We start from the raw sequence: 15,928 nt of genomic DNA, 5'->3' as shown, positions 1-15,928 counted from the left end.
TATTAAGTTAAATTTAAAATTATATTTATTTGATCTCAATTAGACAAGAACTCACGCATTCAATATTCAATACAACAGATATCGCACATGGTCAATGTTCACGGTAACTTTCCTAACAAGATCATTCACGGTAATATTCAATACATTATTTATTTGTGTAAACTATATATATTACGTGCAGAGGCTAATTAAGGAGGACAATCATGGGTATGGCACAACCCTCCACCCCCTGCAAGTCCATGATATTTTACATGATCAATTCGCGTACTTAATTGACCAAACATAGAATGAGTTAAATTCTTACACAAACTTATTCAATTAACATTTAACACACATCTTTCATGTTTGGCACAGCCGTCTCACCTTAGTCCAAAAGCATGGCTAAAAATGATCACTGGAAGCAAGTGTGTATGGTTCATGACGGGGTATGATCTGATTAAGGGCATTTTTCACTTCAATAACACTAGCCTTTATCCCGTTACCATTTTCCCTCACCATGGCTCTCATCTCCGCCACAAACACTCCATCATCCTTAACCCAAGACTGCACCATCATCACTTCCACCCCTAACTCCCTCAACTTTGTCATCAGATCCAACAACAACCCTTCCCTATGCACGCACTCCACCTCCAACAGCGCCTCGCTCTCTATGATTGAAACCTCCACCTGCCTCATCCTTCTCTTTCCCGTGAGGCGCTTACGCGCCTCAAGGCTCTCAATCTTATCTCTCAACTGTTTGATGTATTCGATGGTGTCTCCCAGGATAGACGCCTTGTCCATTCTTGTCACGGAAGGCACCATCGAACGCAGAATGAGAAACCTCTCATTCAACTTCTCCCTTCGGTGACGCTCCGCCATCACGTGACTGGTCTCGTATGGTGAAGTGCCCTTGCCCTTGAGCCAGTTGGTGTGCAAGTAAGGGACGCTGAACAAAATGTACTTGAGGAGCCACTGGGAGGTGACGCTGGCCACCGACACGTGGAAATGGTGCTGGTAGTCGTCAGCGCCGGAGTTCCATTTGTTGAAAGCTGATTGGAAGGAGTCAGTGAGGAGGTTGAGAGAGGGTGATTCCGGCCACCTCCTGGAGTTCTTTTGAAGGATGCTGGACACTGTTTGAGAGTAGTGTGTGTCTGTGCCGCCTTGTGCTAGGTTTTCTGTGGGAGGATGTGCTACAAAACAAAATATATTAAGCCATGAATAAATAAGGGAAAAGATTGACGAACCTTCAATGCTAATGGACTCTTTAAGGAAGAGATAAAAGATATAAAAATATAAATATGATAGGTGATATAACATGATTAGAGAGATAAGAGAAAAACAAAAGTGGTGTTGGTGTATGAATATGTCATACTCTTAAAGGTTTTTTATAAAGTGAATTTAAAGTATAAATTGATATTATTAATGTACTAAATTTAAGCATAAATATAACTTATTTTAGAATTTAATGAACTCACTTTAAAAGGATTTTTTTTACGCAATCTATCACAGATATTTAATAAAAACAGATATTGAAAGAGTTTAATTTTAATATTTTGTTAAAATAAAGATTTTTACAATGTGAATATCACTTTTAATATTATTTTTTAATTATATGATAATTTATGATAGAACTAGAGTGTAAGAAATCTTTATGTTGCTAATTTATATCTCTATTGAGTTTGATAAAGAAACGGTATGTTAAGAAATGAAGTTCTTAATTTTCTGAAAAAGTTAAGAAAATATTATCTTTTTAATAATTAATATCTTAATTTATTCATACATATTTTTAAGTATTTTAATAGGAGTCTTCTCTCACAAACATATCATTTTATCATATCAAGTTATCCGATCCAAATAATATTTTATCAAAAAATATACATTATCTTAAGAAATAAATAAGGAAAATACTAAACATATGCCTCAGTTTTTAGGAGTACTATATATGAGTGGAAGGAAGAGAAACAAGAGAGAGAAATATGAAGAAAAAGATAGAATGAAAGTAGGAAGAAAATGAATTATAAGAGAAGTGCATGTATAAATATAATGAGTGAATAAAAATGTAGCAGTTTAAGTTTAATTACCTGGAGCTGGTGGAAGTTGAAGTTGAAGGAGCTCCAACCCTGCTGAACACAGTGCCATAGATTTCTCAGTGGGGAATGAATCCAAGTGGTTGGAGCCATCTCCAGATGATCCAACCCTGAATTCCTCCAAGGTGGCATCCAGTTCCATTAGCTCGCTCGGTATGAAACTACTGTTAGGGACTGCTAATTCTGCTTCTTTGGTATTATTATTCAATATTATAGCTTCTCCTCTATCAACAATGTTTTGGATTGGAATAGTATTATTGGCAGTGACAAGAGGGTATGAAGAAGAAGAAGAAGTGGGCTTGGAAGTGGAGTACTGTTCTGATAGTGCAGGCTTTGCCGTGAGAGCAGGATGCTGCTGATCTATGAAGAAGCTCTTTATGTGTTGGATGAAATTTAGGTCTTCCTCCATCTAATTAATTGTTTGATGAAGAAACATGTGATGTAGTATTTAATTAAGGATCGACATTATTTGTTCAAAAAATACAACACACATGAATATTATTAATGACTTACGAGGGATTCTTTTTTTGTTATTAAATGTATTACTATTACCTTATCGGTTGTGCCCAACTCAACGACGCCCTCCAACACTGGAATGCACACCACTGTCTGCAGTTTACATGGCAAAAACTTGAGCATGTAACTAAAAATGTCTTACAGTATGTTTTAAGTACTATATTACGTTTTTGTCCCTACAAAATTATTCAATTTTGATGTTTCTTATATAAAAATTTCATTGGATAATTCATATGCGTTTAGTCGGGCCGACTTAATGGCATCACAGTCCTAACATATATTTTATTTACTGATATTATTTTTAAAAATTAAAAATATTACTTGATAAATAATATTATTTTATTAAGAATAACTAGATATTTTTTATTAGAAAATGCATTTCGATTTCATTGATGAGATTTTCTCTCTTTGTATAAATTGGCATCTTTTAATTTTCTCAACTCATTAATACCATTTTTTTTATACATATCAGTTTCTTTTTCATTCATGTATTTCCCTATCATCACACAGTTATACTTCTTTTTTTTGTCTGTTTTTTTCCTGTTATGTACAAGTTTAAATCTTATAGTTTAATATTAAATAAATTTGATTATTGTAATAGATTTAGTAAATTTGAATCTCTAAAATTTTACGAGAAAAAATTTAAAAAAATCATAAATAAATTCTTTCATTAGTTTTTAAAATGTTTATTTTAAAATGTTAGGCGGACTCTACTTTTACTCTATATTAGATTTGTTCCATTAAGCGGTGAAATTAGGTTATTTCATGTCTTAATAATCTATTTGTCATGTTTTTTGCTTAATAGATTTTATCTGATTGATGACATTAGAAATTAAAAATATGTATTACAATTGAATTATATATAAAATATGTTATAAAAAGACCAAAATAAATAAATAGTTTTTTAAGAAACAATCTTTTTTGTTATTGTTCATCTCTTTTCTTTTACTTTGATGAATTCCACTTTATTTATCAAAAAAGTCTTTTTCAAGAAACAAAGAATTTATCAAGCTATGTCTAGGAGAACTGGACGAGTTGGAAAAATTCTCACCTGTATATGAGCACTCTGGCAGTGGAAGATTTTGCCGTCATTGAAAAAGGAGAGAGAAGAAACGCTGGTAATTAGTAAGTGAAGCTTCATGCATGGAAATTTTTTGCAATTTTAAATAACTATGGTAGTACAGAAAACGTTCGGGAGAATTTGAAAAGCAACTTTAAGTGGTTGAAAATCAATTATGTAGTTAGATATCTTGTACTGCAATCATAGAGTTGGAAAAAAGGATATATTGCTTTTTATGCTTCTTATTCTCTTCTGTGTCTCTGCAGTGCCTGGGAATTGTGCCCAAAAGTCAAGGATAAAGTGACCAGTGTGAATTACTACTGTATTTGGTAAGTACCTTGGCAAGAATAGCTCTTGAAAATGTTTTGCTGTCTACTTCGTTCGCTCCACTGAGCCATAAATGCTGCCTTCTAGCATATGCTGTTCCGGGCAACCTTATTGTGCATCAATCAGTTATAAGTCATTAATTTAACTCATGCTTTGTTAAGTAAATAGTGTATTTAATATTTCCTTAACCTGTGTGCTGGGATTATAGTTCACAAAACTGATATTATTTTCACATATCAATGTTTTCATCATTCTTGTACCACTTGTTTAAAGTAATAATTAAAACAAGAGAATTGAACCCTTCAATACACATTCTTTAAAGAATGTAAAAAGTCAGTATAAAAATAATTTCCCTTTTATCCAATCACACCTTAGTTTAGTCTAAAGACAAAGATTTGGGCGAAAAGAAGCTACACTTACATTTATCGATCACCTAAAGCTGTTTGAATATATCATCGAAACTTGGAGGCCCAGTATACTTTCCCAAATGAAAAGAGTAGTGCGAAAACTATTAAGCTAAAGATGAGAGGGAGTGAGGGAGAGAAAATTGCGATTGGAAAGTTTAAACTAGAACTAATGAATTGACTACCAGCTGAGAGAAAGTTAATAGTAGTTGGATATGAGGTTATATTTCAACATGCAATCTAACAGTTAGTTGGATATGAGGTTGCATGTATTTCAACATGAATAAGTTAGATTGCATGAGCACCAAATCCTTGGAGCGTGCATGAAGTTCACTGGTGGATCATAGTGCACATTTTTCATCTGCGCCTTGGGGAAATGAGGTTATAGTTACACTTTGTTTGGAACGGTTGATTTAGGAAAAGACAGACATAAATTGCATATTTGGGGCCCACACAAAAATTGCCCCCTCCCCAAATTTGTGAAGGAAGTGACTTTTTCTGTTAAACGTCTTGACCCTTTCTACAAACCATTGTATTTCGTCAAAACAAATAGGGAAGCCATGAAAAGGACGAGTGGTGGTTCTAGAACAGTGTGGCCATGCTGTGCAGTGACAATCATGCATTGTGTGGTGAGGGCTACTGTGCAAGGAGCTAGGACGTGGTGTTGCATGTGGTGAAACATACGTACCGCAAAATAGTTCGAAGCCTAGAATGTCCCCACACAGCAACATAGTGATTAGTGAATGAATGAATGATACAATCATACAAATATATGAAAAGAAGGATGAAGAGGGTGTGTGAGGTTGAGATGAGGGTGACTTGTTTGTTTTACTTTTATTTGTGTTTTTTTCTTTTTTGATTTGTAGTGAGGGCGAGGGAAAAATAGTGATGATGAGATTGACAAAGTAGATGAGGACTATTCCCTTTCTTACCATTTCTGCTTTGTGAGCTATATATGATGAATTTAGGTTTACCCAAGGTTTCTTTTGTTATTATGTTTTTTTATTTTATTTTATTTTGGTTTGCAAAAAGATATTTGTGATGGATTCTAATGTTTAAGGCATGATCATTTCAAGGTACTTGCCCTATTTTTTATGGATTCTAATTGGTTTTCTTTCCTTTAGGATAGCGACTATATTTTAATTCTTGAAAATCCGTCATTTATCTCTTAAATAATCAATTATTATGACTTGGAAGACTTGACATGATTTTGAGGTTCAAAGCAATCAAAGAAGTTTAAATTTTTATATGTTAGCACAACTGGCTGCATATTAAACTTTTGCAGCTGCTATTCAAAGTTTTGTCTTTCTGCATATTAAACAATGGTTAATTAATTTGTTAGTTTTTGTTAACATATGATATTTTATATTTTTTTTAACCATCTAATACATTTTATATTTCATTTGTTTTCCTGAAAGTAGCTATACACTTTGTAAGGGAAGTGATGGAGTCTCGAGCTGTTATTGATATTTGTTTTATTTTTTTTATTGGGATTGTATGTTTGAAAAAAAGAAGAGAAATTAAAAATTATATTTGCTTCGTAAGATTGAGCATATCAATTATAGCAATTCCCTTTTTCAATTGGCTTTAACTAAAGTTAGGGCTAAACAACAGGATCTGTATCTGTCTTTTTAATTCACCGAGAGTAACTTTATTTTCAGTGGAAAAAAATAAAGCAAGTAGAAAGAAAAAAACAAATGTTTGCTTCGAGTGCTTCAAATCATCATTGCAAATTTCTTTCTCTATTAGCTTTAACTAAAGTTGATCCTCGACCGACTTGTAAATGAATTAAATTTAGATTGAATTTTAAAAATATAAAGTTAAATATATTCAGAAGGTATTTAAAATTAAAAGAATGATTAAAATAATGGGTACCGAGTTTTTTTTTTTTTGAAGTAAATCCCGAAATTAGTTTCCAAGATATGTGTGATTGTGTAAAAAAAATATCGTTCTTTTAATTTTTTTATTATCATTTTGTGAAAGAAAAAAACATTAAAGCGAATGATATTTTATAAAATTAGGGACAAGTGAGAGGGTTTTAAAATCATTAAGATTAGAATGTTTGACTCAAAAAGTCTGAAGGATTAATAGGTTTAGTAGTTTGCTATATTTTAGAAGAGAACATAAGACATCAGTTTCAAGGAAAAAAGATGAAATTTTGTTTTAAAAGAATAAATTTAAAAGTAATTATTTTAATAGTTTATTTAAAAATGAAGAAGTGTTTTATAACAAAAAAAAAGTCATGCGTGATAATGAGGAAGATAATATAATAAAATATTATTCGATCACTCTGAAAAGTGAGATTTTCATTTTTAATATATACTTTGAGAGTCTTTAAAAAAACTTCATCAGTAATCAAGTGTTTTTTTTTATATATAAATGCAATAAAAATGATTTCACTTTAAAAAAATTAGGATTTTATAATATTTTCTACGGTTTATAAGTCTCTTATCCAAAAAAAAAAGTATAATAAAAGTTACTTCATTCCAAAAAAGTAGAAACTCAATTTTCTTACAAACACAACTTCTTTATTGATATTTGATAGCATTATTATTTAATCGAGTGGCAAGAGACGAAAGCGTTAGATCTAAAAAATGAATCCTAGCTATAGCTAGGCTGTATGTTTATATATATAGCTGCACTTTATGATGATCTATATCATGGATCCCTCTCTCAGTAAAGATGAAAAAAGAGGAAATAGTTGATACAAAGAATGCATGATCCATGGACACGAAGTTAAAGACCAAAAGTAGTAGTGGTGAAGGGTTGATACTGATAGTTAAAAGAGAAATTAAAGGAATTAATTTTCAAAGTAAAAAATGTAATTAGATGGAGTTGACTTACCCGAGACCAGGATGAAAGGAGAAAGAGACACACAACAAATAGAACCATTCGGTTTCCGTTAGATCCTCCGGCGACAAAGAAGCACATGGTCTTCGTGTTTTTGCGTTTGTCTCCCCACCAGACAACGATTCATATAACTCCCTAAGTTGCTCGCTTCTTTGCAGAGACGCTTCTTCGGTGCTAACTTCCATTGCTTGAACTGTCTTTCGTGTCTTAATTGCTCCATTGTAGTATCCATCACCCCATGTTAGAATCCTATCATTAATCATCATCAATGCCACATACATACATTCCAATAAGTAATAAGGCTTAGGTTAATTATGAAAAATAAAGTTAATTTGATCGCATAAATTTATTTTGCTTTTTTAGATAATTATATTCAAATCGAGATATTTTTGTAAGAGACTAATCTCTTCTATTAGATACAGTCTCGTTTCTAGTTGATATCATAATATAATTTTTGTTTTTTTGGGAAAGCAAAAGTTGATCTCTTAGATATATAATTTGTGTAACTATACCCAGTTAAGGAAGCAAATAATTAATTAATTAATTAACAAGTAACGTGCTTACATACGTACCCTTTATGAGGACAAAGTTGCCAGAAGAGGCTGTAAGTCCACTGAACAGATTGCACTGCAGCCCGCAACATGGTCTGAAGGCTGTTATTTGGCGGTGGTGTAGCCATTGTTCGTTCCCAGCAAGGTTTTCCACTATAGCAGGTCCTTGATATTGTTTATCTCCTCCAAAGAAGCACAAATGAGAGAAACATTGCCTTTGGGGTTTCCAAAATAAGGGAATAGTCGATGGATAGGGGTTTGTCGTTATCGATGCGATCAAAACCAAACTATATATTTAATTAGCACCTGCAACAACATTAGGAGAGCAAAGAATTAAGGCCATCTAATCTAATTTAAGAGAAGAGAATAAAACAGATTATTTGTTTTGAAGGAAGAGAAACAGAAATAAAATATCTAAATATGAGTGGAAAAATAAAAGTTAGAGAATTTTTTTTTAATTTCCTTATTTTTAACTTCTCCGATTTTTAATTATAAAGGAGATTTTTATTAAAAATTCTATTTCTCATTTTTTCGTAATCCAACAATATGTACATGGAATAAATTTTTTCATGTTTCTATAATAAGTATTCTAATTTTGCAGTTATGTTTATATTGGAAAAAAATTATTTTCATTTTAATTAAAGAATTAAATCAGAAATCGTATTAAAGTATATATTGTTATTTTAAGAGAAGGAATACATAGAATGACAAGATTGAAACGATTTCCATATAACTGGCGGATAAGTTAGTTCTAAATAGGGAATTGGGGGATGGAAGCACTATATATATATCCTCCAAATTTAGTGGAAGGGTTCATATAGCCTCGTACATGGTCGTGTTTTGACTGGTTGCTCTACCAGACAGTTTCGTATAGATGTTTCTGGCCATGTATGTGCCAATTTGTTGGCATTTTTTCTAGATATTTTTTTATAAAAAAGTTGAGTATACTTACTAGTATGAAATTTGAGTTTAACTTTTATGTATCATGCGCGTGAAAAAACTTATATTGTGAACGAATACGAAATTATATTATTATAATAGATATTACTTTTAAGATAATTGTGGCATAAGTTTAAATTTATCATATATTATAATTTATAGTTAAATGATAGTGTGAAAAATTTTATAAACTTTAATGTACTTAAATTATTAAACTAAAAAGAGATTATAAATAAAGTTTAATCAATAATTATTTTCTGTAAGAATCGATAATACTTAATCATTTAGTTAATTAATAAGGGATCTAGCTTAATTAGTTTAATAATGTATATGAGTGTTATAAATTTTTTGGTACTTTGACGGATAAAAGAATTTGTTAACTTATAATTGTTTTGAAATTATTACTTAATTATCTTAAGAAAGTATATGTTAGGTTTGTTTATTATAATAATAATAATAATGAAATATATTAATTTTACTAAATAATATAATTACATAATTTTTAAAAATTATGCTTAACATTATATAAAAATTAAATCAGCTATATATTACGTATGAAGTTTATTCAATCACTGGAAATATGACTCAAATAGAAATAAAAATAATAATAATTTATGAATAACATTTTTTTACTAAAATTTATGAATAACATAATGATTACATATCGTGTTATATATTAATTCGTTTAATTTAAATATCATATAATAAATTTAAATTAAATATACTGCGTAATGATGCCTATGTCACCGGAGAAATAAGAGAATTAGGTGGTAGTAGCTTGACTAGGTGTTGGGATCTTGAATAAGAAATATACTGCATATTAGTTTGTTCTCTTTTTAAAAAATGACCCAATGTTATTCTTAACTTCTTGTTTATTTTTAAAAATATATATTAAAAGTATGCATATATGTTTAAAATTGATTAAAACTAATTATATATTTATGTTATAATTATAAAAATTCTTAATTATTTTTAGTTTTATCTAAATTTAAAAATGCTGATATAATACAAGATATACTTATTAGTTTTATTGATTTGAATATTTGTTCAATAAATTTTTTTGGCATATTTTTGTTAAAAAATTTAAATATTTTCAAATAGATTAAACAACAATATAATTAATTGTTCGGAATTTAATTTCCTGATAAAAAATTGTTCGGAAATTTTTTGTTATTACTCTCTCCTTTCACTTTTTCTTGATAAACCACCTGCAGATTTTTTTTTATTGTTGAATGATGATGTATTAACTAGAAACCTCTAGAAAAATAAGTACAAGCTAAATTTTTATGTCTGTCATTTTTCATCCAAATAATATCTTTTAATATAAAATTATATCACGAATATTTATTCGGTTTTGACGATTCTCTAAGTTATCTTAGGACATTTTTTTCTCCTTTTTTTCCTTCCTTTTTTTTGAGTATTGAGTAGTGATAAGTCCATCCTTTTAAAGTGAATTGAGATGAAAATACGAAAAAAAAAAAAAAAATTGATAGATGTAATAAATAATGTAATAAAAAAAGATAAAGATTTAAATTTATAATATTCCTTCTTCTAGTAGCCGACAAAATGAATGTCTGAATCTATTATTACTATTTTATTAGACCATCATGCATCTTCTATTAAGTTCTGAACCATACTCATATTTATTATTGCTTTTTCTTATAAACATATATGTTCATATTTATTGTTTAGTTTTTATTTATTTTAAAACTACCTTTCTGTTTTTTATGTATTCAAACTAATATAGCGGCATTTTAGTATTCGTAATTTATTAATTTTCATTTTGCCATTAAAAATATCAAGACAAAACTGTAATTAATTCATCTGTTAGTCTTTTTGCAATTGGAAGACAAAACCATTATGACTATTTAATCTATGTTTCATCTTTATCCCATTAGTTCACTCCTCTGAACACTATAAAAGCAAAAGATGTTCCACTCTTTGGTGTTGAAACTCTTTTTTCACTGTTCTTCCTTTTTCTCCTATCCCACTGCCATAGTTTTCTATCATTATTTTCTCCTCTTTTTTAACATTATATAGTGAAGGCTCTATTATTGCGGTTTTCACTTCAAGTGCACGTGCATGTTTACAGGCATTATTGTGTTATCTTTAAAGTGAAAATATGGTTATATAGTTGTATTGGAGATCTATCGAAGTTTTGCTTTCAAGATAATGATCATACTACAGCTCAATTATTCAGTTCTACCTTATATTTCTAATAATTTGAAAATAAAATTTATTCTTCTTCCGTAACTCTCTATAAGCAATCAGAAATCGTAGAATTTATTAACCGTGACAGGTACAGGTAAATAATTGTAGAATATATGAGTGTAACTGGCTACTTTTCTTTGCATATATTGATTTGCTTTTCTGAGAGACGCCATAATTAATATTATTTTATGCCTTCTAATTTGTGGGCATTCGTTGGTTGGAAACTATAAAAGGAAATGATTGACCAGCGTAACGCTTTCACTAGGTAGGGGAGTCTTGTCATTTGTCTCTGTTTTGACGTCAGTTTCTACAACATATTACTGTACCCTAGTATTATATATGATGGATATGAACACTAACTTCTGTTGTATCTTCAATTTTTTCGGGCAAAGACTAGGGATGCATTTCACCTCTGCAATTATCAGAGCATCTTAAACATTGACACTACTCCAAGGTTTCATCACTTTGATGTGAACTTCCTTAATGAGTATACCTAAACATTATTCTCTGATTGTGTGTATGTGAATGTTTTGTTGATCAGAGATAAGATTTTGGTGATTTTCACGTTTAGAAGAATTAATTTCATCTTTTTTTTTTTACTATGAGAATACTTTAATAGAAGGAAAAAAATTATCATTTAGTTAAATTTTAAGAATTCTATTTTTTTCCTGAACCCCTTCAAATAGGAAGCCAAGTACAATTTATTTTAAAGATTGGCATAAATAAAGTGTTTCTCGTCATAAAAAATAACAAGTATTTCCTCTTGGATACTTATTTGTTTATTAATTTTTTTATAAAATACAAATTTGATAAATCAGCTATTTAATCGTGCGATATTATTTTAATTATCATGTATGCTAAAATTTAAATAAATAGAACATTTATTGGTATCTAATCTTATAACTAAACATATTTATGTATATTTTGAAACTATATTATGTGTTAAAATATTATTTCCTTTGATTTTAGAGTATATTTTATAAATACGTATATACAACGAAAAGTAGAAAACTAAAAAATAGATGATAGATAAAAATAATTCCACATGGGCTTCCGAATAGAACGTGATGTGGGGTGTTGCTATGGGCACTATGCAAATTAATGATACATTCGGTATAATTTTCATTTTGTCCTTTCTTATGATGCTTACGGATTATCCAATACGTAAGAGATTCAAATAATTTTTTTACAAAATATGTATGTTTTACAAATTAATTTAAAATTAATGGCTCATGTAGTAATCAAACCTATAACTTTTGTGTTATTAACATAATGTTCTAATCAATTGAGCTAATAGGTCAATTATGTTATAAAATAATTAATGTCATTATATGTAACACTAAAATTTTTAATGTATATTTAATGTGCATGTAAATTTAGATAATAAATTTTGTAACAATTAATTTTGATCTAATAATTAATTTGTTTACATATATAAATTATAAACAAAAACCATAGGTTTATTAACATAAATCTACTAATGTATTTTTTGATCTTATTATAATTAATTTTGATCTAATAATGTATTTTTTACATTAAATTTTAAATAAAAATTATAGGTTTCACATAAACTCATATATGTAAACATATTAATTATTAGATCAAAATTAATTGTCAAAAAATTTATTATCCAAATTTACATGTGCATTAAATATACATTAAAAAATTTAGTGTTATATATAGCGATATTAATTATTTTATAACATAATTGACTATTAGTTCAATTGATTAGAATATCGTACTAATAACATGAAAGTCACATGTTTAATTTCTGTTTAGGCCATTAATTTTAAGTTAATTCGTAAAACACATTTTTGAAAAAAAAAATTAAAAAATCGTTTGGGTCACTTATGGATTGACCAATCCATATCAATTTTAAGGAATGACAAAATAAAAATTGTACAAGTTATGTTAGGTGTACCAACAAAATACATGGTGCGCATAGCAACACCCCGGGATGAATGCTGATCTTGTGAGACACCAAGGATGTAACCTATAGAGGCCCCATCAGCAAGGAAAGAAGCCCATGGGATGTGAGGAGTAAATTCACTAGCGGATTTAAGCTGTTGCTTCCTGCACATTCAGGTTGTTTCCTGCACCCTTTCTGAAATGTGTTTTTTTATCTCTCGGATTGGTCATTCTGAGAGAAAAAAGAAAAAGAAGTTGAATGCAGCAACAGCCGTATATTTGTATATGGTTTTGATTAATTGATTGTAGGTATTTTCTTCTTGCACCTATCATTTTTCTTCTACACCCAGCAGATTTTTTTTCTTCTACACCCAGCAGATTTTTAACAATTTCAACATTGTCTTTTTGTATAGGTCATACGAATTGTAAATTCAGATTGTGAATCAAAATTAATTGTTACAAAATTTATTATGTAAATTTATATATAGAAATTTTAGTGTTATATATATGATATTAATTATTTTATAGCATAATTGACCTATTATGTTGAAATTGTAAAAAATATACTAGGTGTAAAAGAAAAAGGATGGGTGCAGCAAGAAAACGTCTTGATTGTAGTGATTAATTAAAGGTTGACACGGGGTCCGATCATATCATATCAAATTTGTGATTTTTTTTTTATCGATTTAATTTAGATAAGATTTTGTCTAATTTGTGTTTGGATCAGATTTTTTTTTTTTTTGAAACGAACTAGCGTCGACTTGGTGAACTAATATGTCGACACTAGTTTTTCATTTGGAATTAATGATATAACATTTTATTATTTTTGTAAAAAGTTATCTACGTACTCTTAACCCTAATATATGTAATTAAATACAAAAGTTGATTAACTATTTAAAAAGAAAAACAATGTTAGTACGTCCTATTTTTTAAATATGTAATTATATATATATATATATATATATATATATATATAATTAAACTGCTTCAATTTCAAATAAATATATTTTAACTCAATAGATAGAAGTGAATATATGAAAAATACTTTTGTAGTAAATAGTCTAGTGATAATTTTTTCAATTCAAAGAATATAGTAATTATATACGTAAGATACATGTAAGCAAAAAAAACTTAACTATGTAATAACCTCTCATTATATCAGAGTTATTTGTGTTTGAATTAAAAAAAATCATTTAAATAAGCTTAAAATACTACTTTAATAAATTTTAACAAAACTTATTCAAATTCAAAGAATAGAGTAACTATATATACGCAAGACATGCTCGTGTAAGCAAAAAAACATAATTATTAATAACCTCTCATTATATCAGAGCTTATTTATATATTTGACTTAAAAGAAATTAAATAACCTAAATATATTACTTTAATAAATTTTATTAAAAATTATTAAAATATAAAAAAATCGTATGTGTCATTTTCATTTATTTAAATAAATTCCTTCAATACTCCTACAGTGTAAAAGAAAGAAAATATCTCATATGATATAATTGCAAACATGCGTGAGAAGGTCTCCCATTGTAACAAAATAAGTAAAATCATTTATTTAGTAAACTATTCAAAAGTATGGCTGACATTTGTTATATTCAAGTTGTTGTCCACGAAAAAGTAACTTATATAGTTGACTGAAAACAAAACGTGAAGATAATATGTATGGTGTATCATGATCAGTCGAAAAATCATGATAATGGCTCTTAGCTAGCTCGCCATTTTTTCTTCGGTAGCACCAGCATACTATAAAACTCCGTGATTTAGTGGCCTCTCCACTTACCACTCTGCAAAGTTTATAAACTTTAATTTTCTGTCTTTAATTAGTCTCCTATCATTTCAAAGATAATTGGCAGGATTCAATGTAGACCCTTGAAGAATTGAATCGGATTCCTTCGAGTATTCGTTCTTGTTCTAGATTGTTACATATGTTTACCTAATTCACCACTAGTGTGGCCTAATGTATCGCTCATGAATATGATTCATCCTCAATTTTATTTAGATGATGGCACTAGCTAGCTAGTGCGGTAGTCCATTCCTAATTAAACCATGAACATAATCAAAAAAGGGTTGGCATGATAATGTAAAATTATGTTGTATTTATATGAGTAAAAATGATTTATTTAACGAAAAAATCCGTGTTTAATTTTCACTGTATGCAAAATTCTTTTAGGTTAATGACAATTACATATCATGAACAAAATTAGTCTCTAATCCAATAGATTTGGAAATACTCATGATCTCCGAACAAGCATATTATATATATATATATATATATATATATATATATGGTCGAGTTTTGAATGAAAACTCTATGAGAAAAACTAGTTTATAGTTATCTTTTTATATCTTTGTACTACTTAAGAAAAAAAAACATTATGCGATGGTGATTTTTACATAGGTTCACCCATAATTGATATTAGAAAATGTGTGATAATAATTTTGTAAATAATTAAAACATTTTTGCATCAATTATCTTAATAAAGGATGTAAAAAGATTGTTAAAATAATAATATTTGTCTCAATATGCCATTACGTTATGTGACTTGAACCCTAAAAAAACCTGTGCCTCCGTCTTTTTCATTTGTCGTCACCTTGAACCTATTTGTGTCACCTTTTTCTTCTCTCGTCTACTTTTCCTTCTCACACTTAACCACTCAAAACTTTGTGTCATCATTGTGGCCTTGCTACTTCAATTGTGTGATGGCGATGCGAGTCATGCACAAGCCACCCTTTGTTGCCAAGAAAAACCTTAACCCAACCCTCAACCACTACAATTCTCCACTTCCACACAAAACCCTAGCAACCTCAAACCCCTCGAACATGCCCTTTCCCCAACCAAAACTATTCCACCACAAGAAATCATTAAATCAAACCTCAAAGCAAGTCCTGCCACAAGAAGACCACAAAGCTCAAGAAGTAAGCTCCACAGTTGAAGGAGAAACCCTAATATGTTGATCTTGCCTTGATAATTGGGTGGATTTTTGTAAATGATCTTCTTGTTTGCATCTTAACTTTGATATTTAAATAATTTATGAGGTTCAATTTCAAAAAGGAAAGAACAAAAGAAAGCCATGGGACTTTGCACTT

General features: G+C 29.2%; 1 protein-coding gene across 1 annotated transcript; it reads right to left on the bottom strand.

Moving 5' to 3' along the window:
- Positions 1-86: 86 nt before the first annotated feature.
- Positions 87-8,102, bottom strand: LOC114406850 (basic helix-loop-helix protein A-like). The gene is made up of 7 exons (XM_028369677.1): positions 7,796-8,102; positions 7,218-7,472; positions 3,980-4,076; positions 3,634-3,648; positions 2,619-2,675; positions 2,061-2,475; positions 87-1,169 (listed from the first exon to the last, which is right to left on the bottom strand). Exons 1-7 carry the CDS (start codon positions 7,900-7,902, stop codon positions 382-384), a joined length of 1,734 nt encoding a protein of 577 aa, XP_028225478.1. The 5' UTR covers positions 7,903-8,102; the 3' UTR covers positions 87-381.
- Between the last annotated feature and the right edge of the window lie 7,826 nt (positions 8,103-15,928).

This window comes from Glycine soja, chromosome 3, assembly GCF_004193775.1.
Source record: "Glycine soja cultivar W05 chromosome 3, ASM419377v2, whole genome shotgun sequence".
Classification (NCBI taxonomy): domain Eukaryota; kingdom Viridiplantae; phylum Streptophyta; class Magnoliopsida; order Fabales; family Fabaceae; genus Glycine; species Glycine soja.
This window is presented reverse-complemented; position numbering and strand designations above follow the sequence as displayed.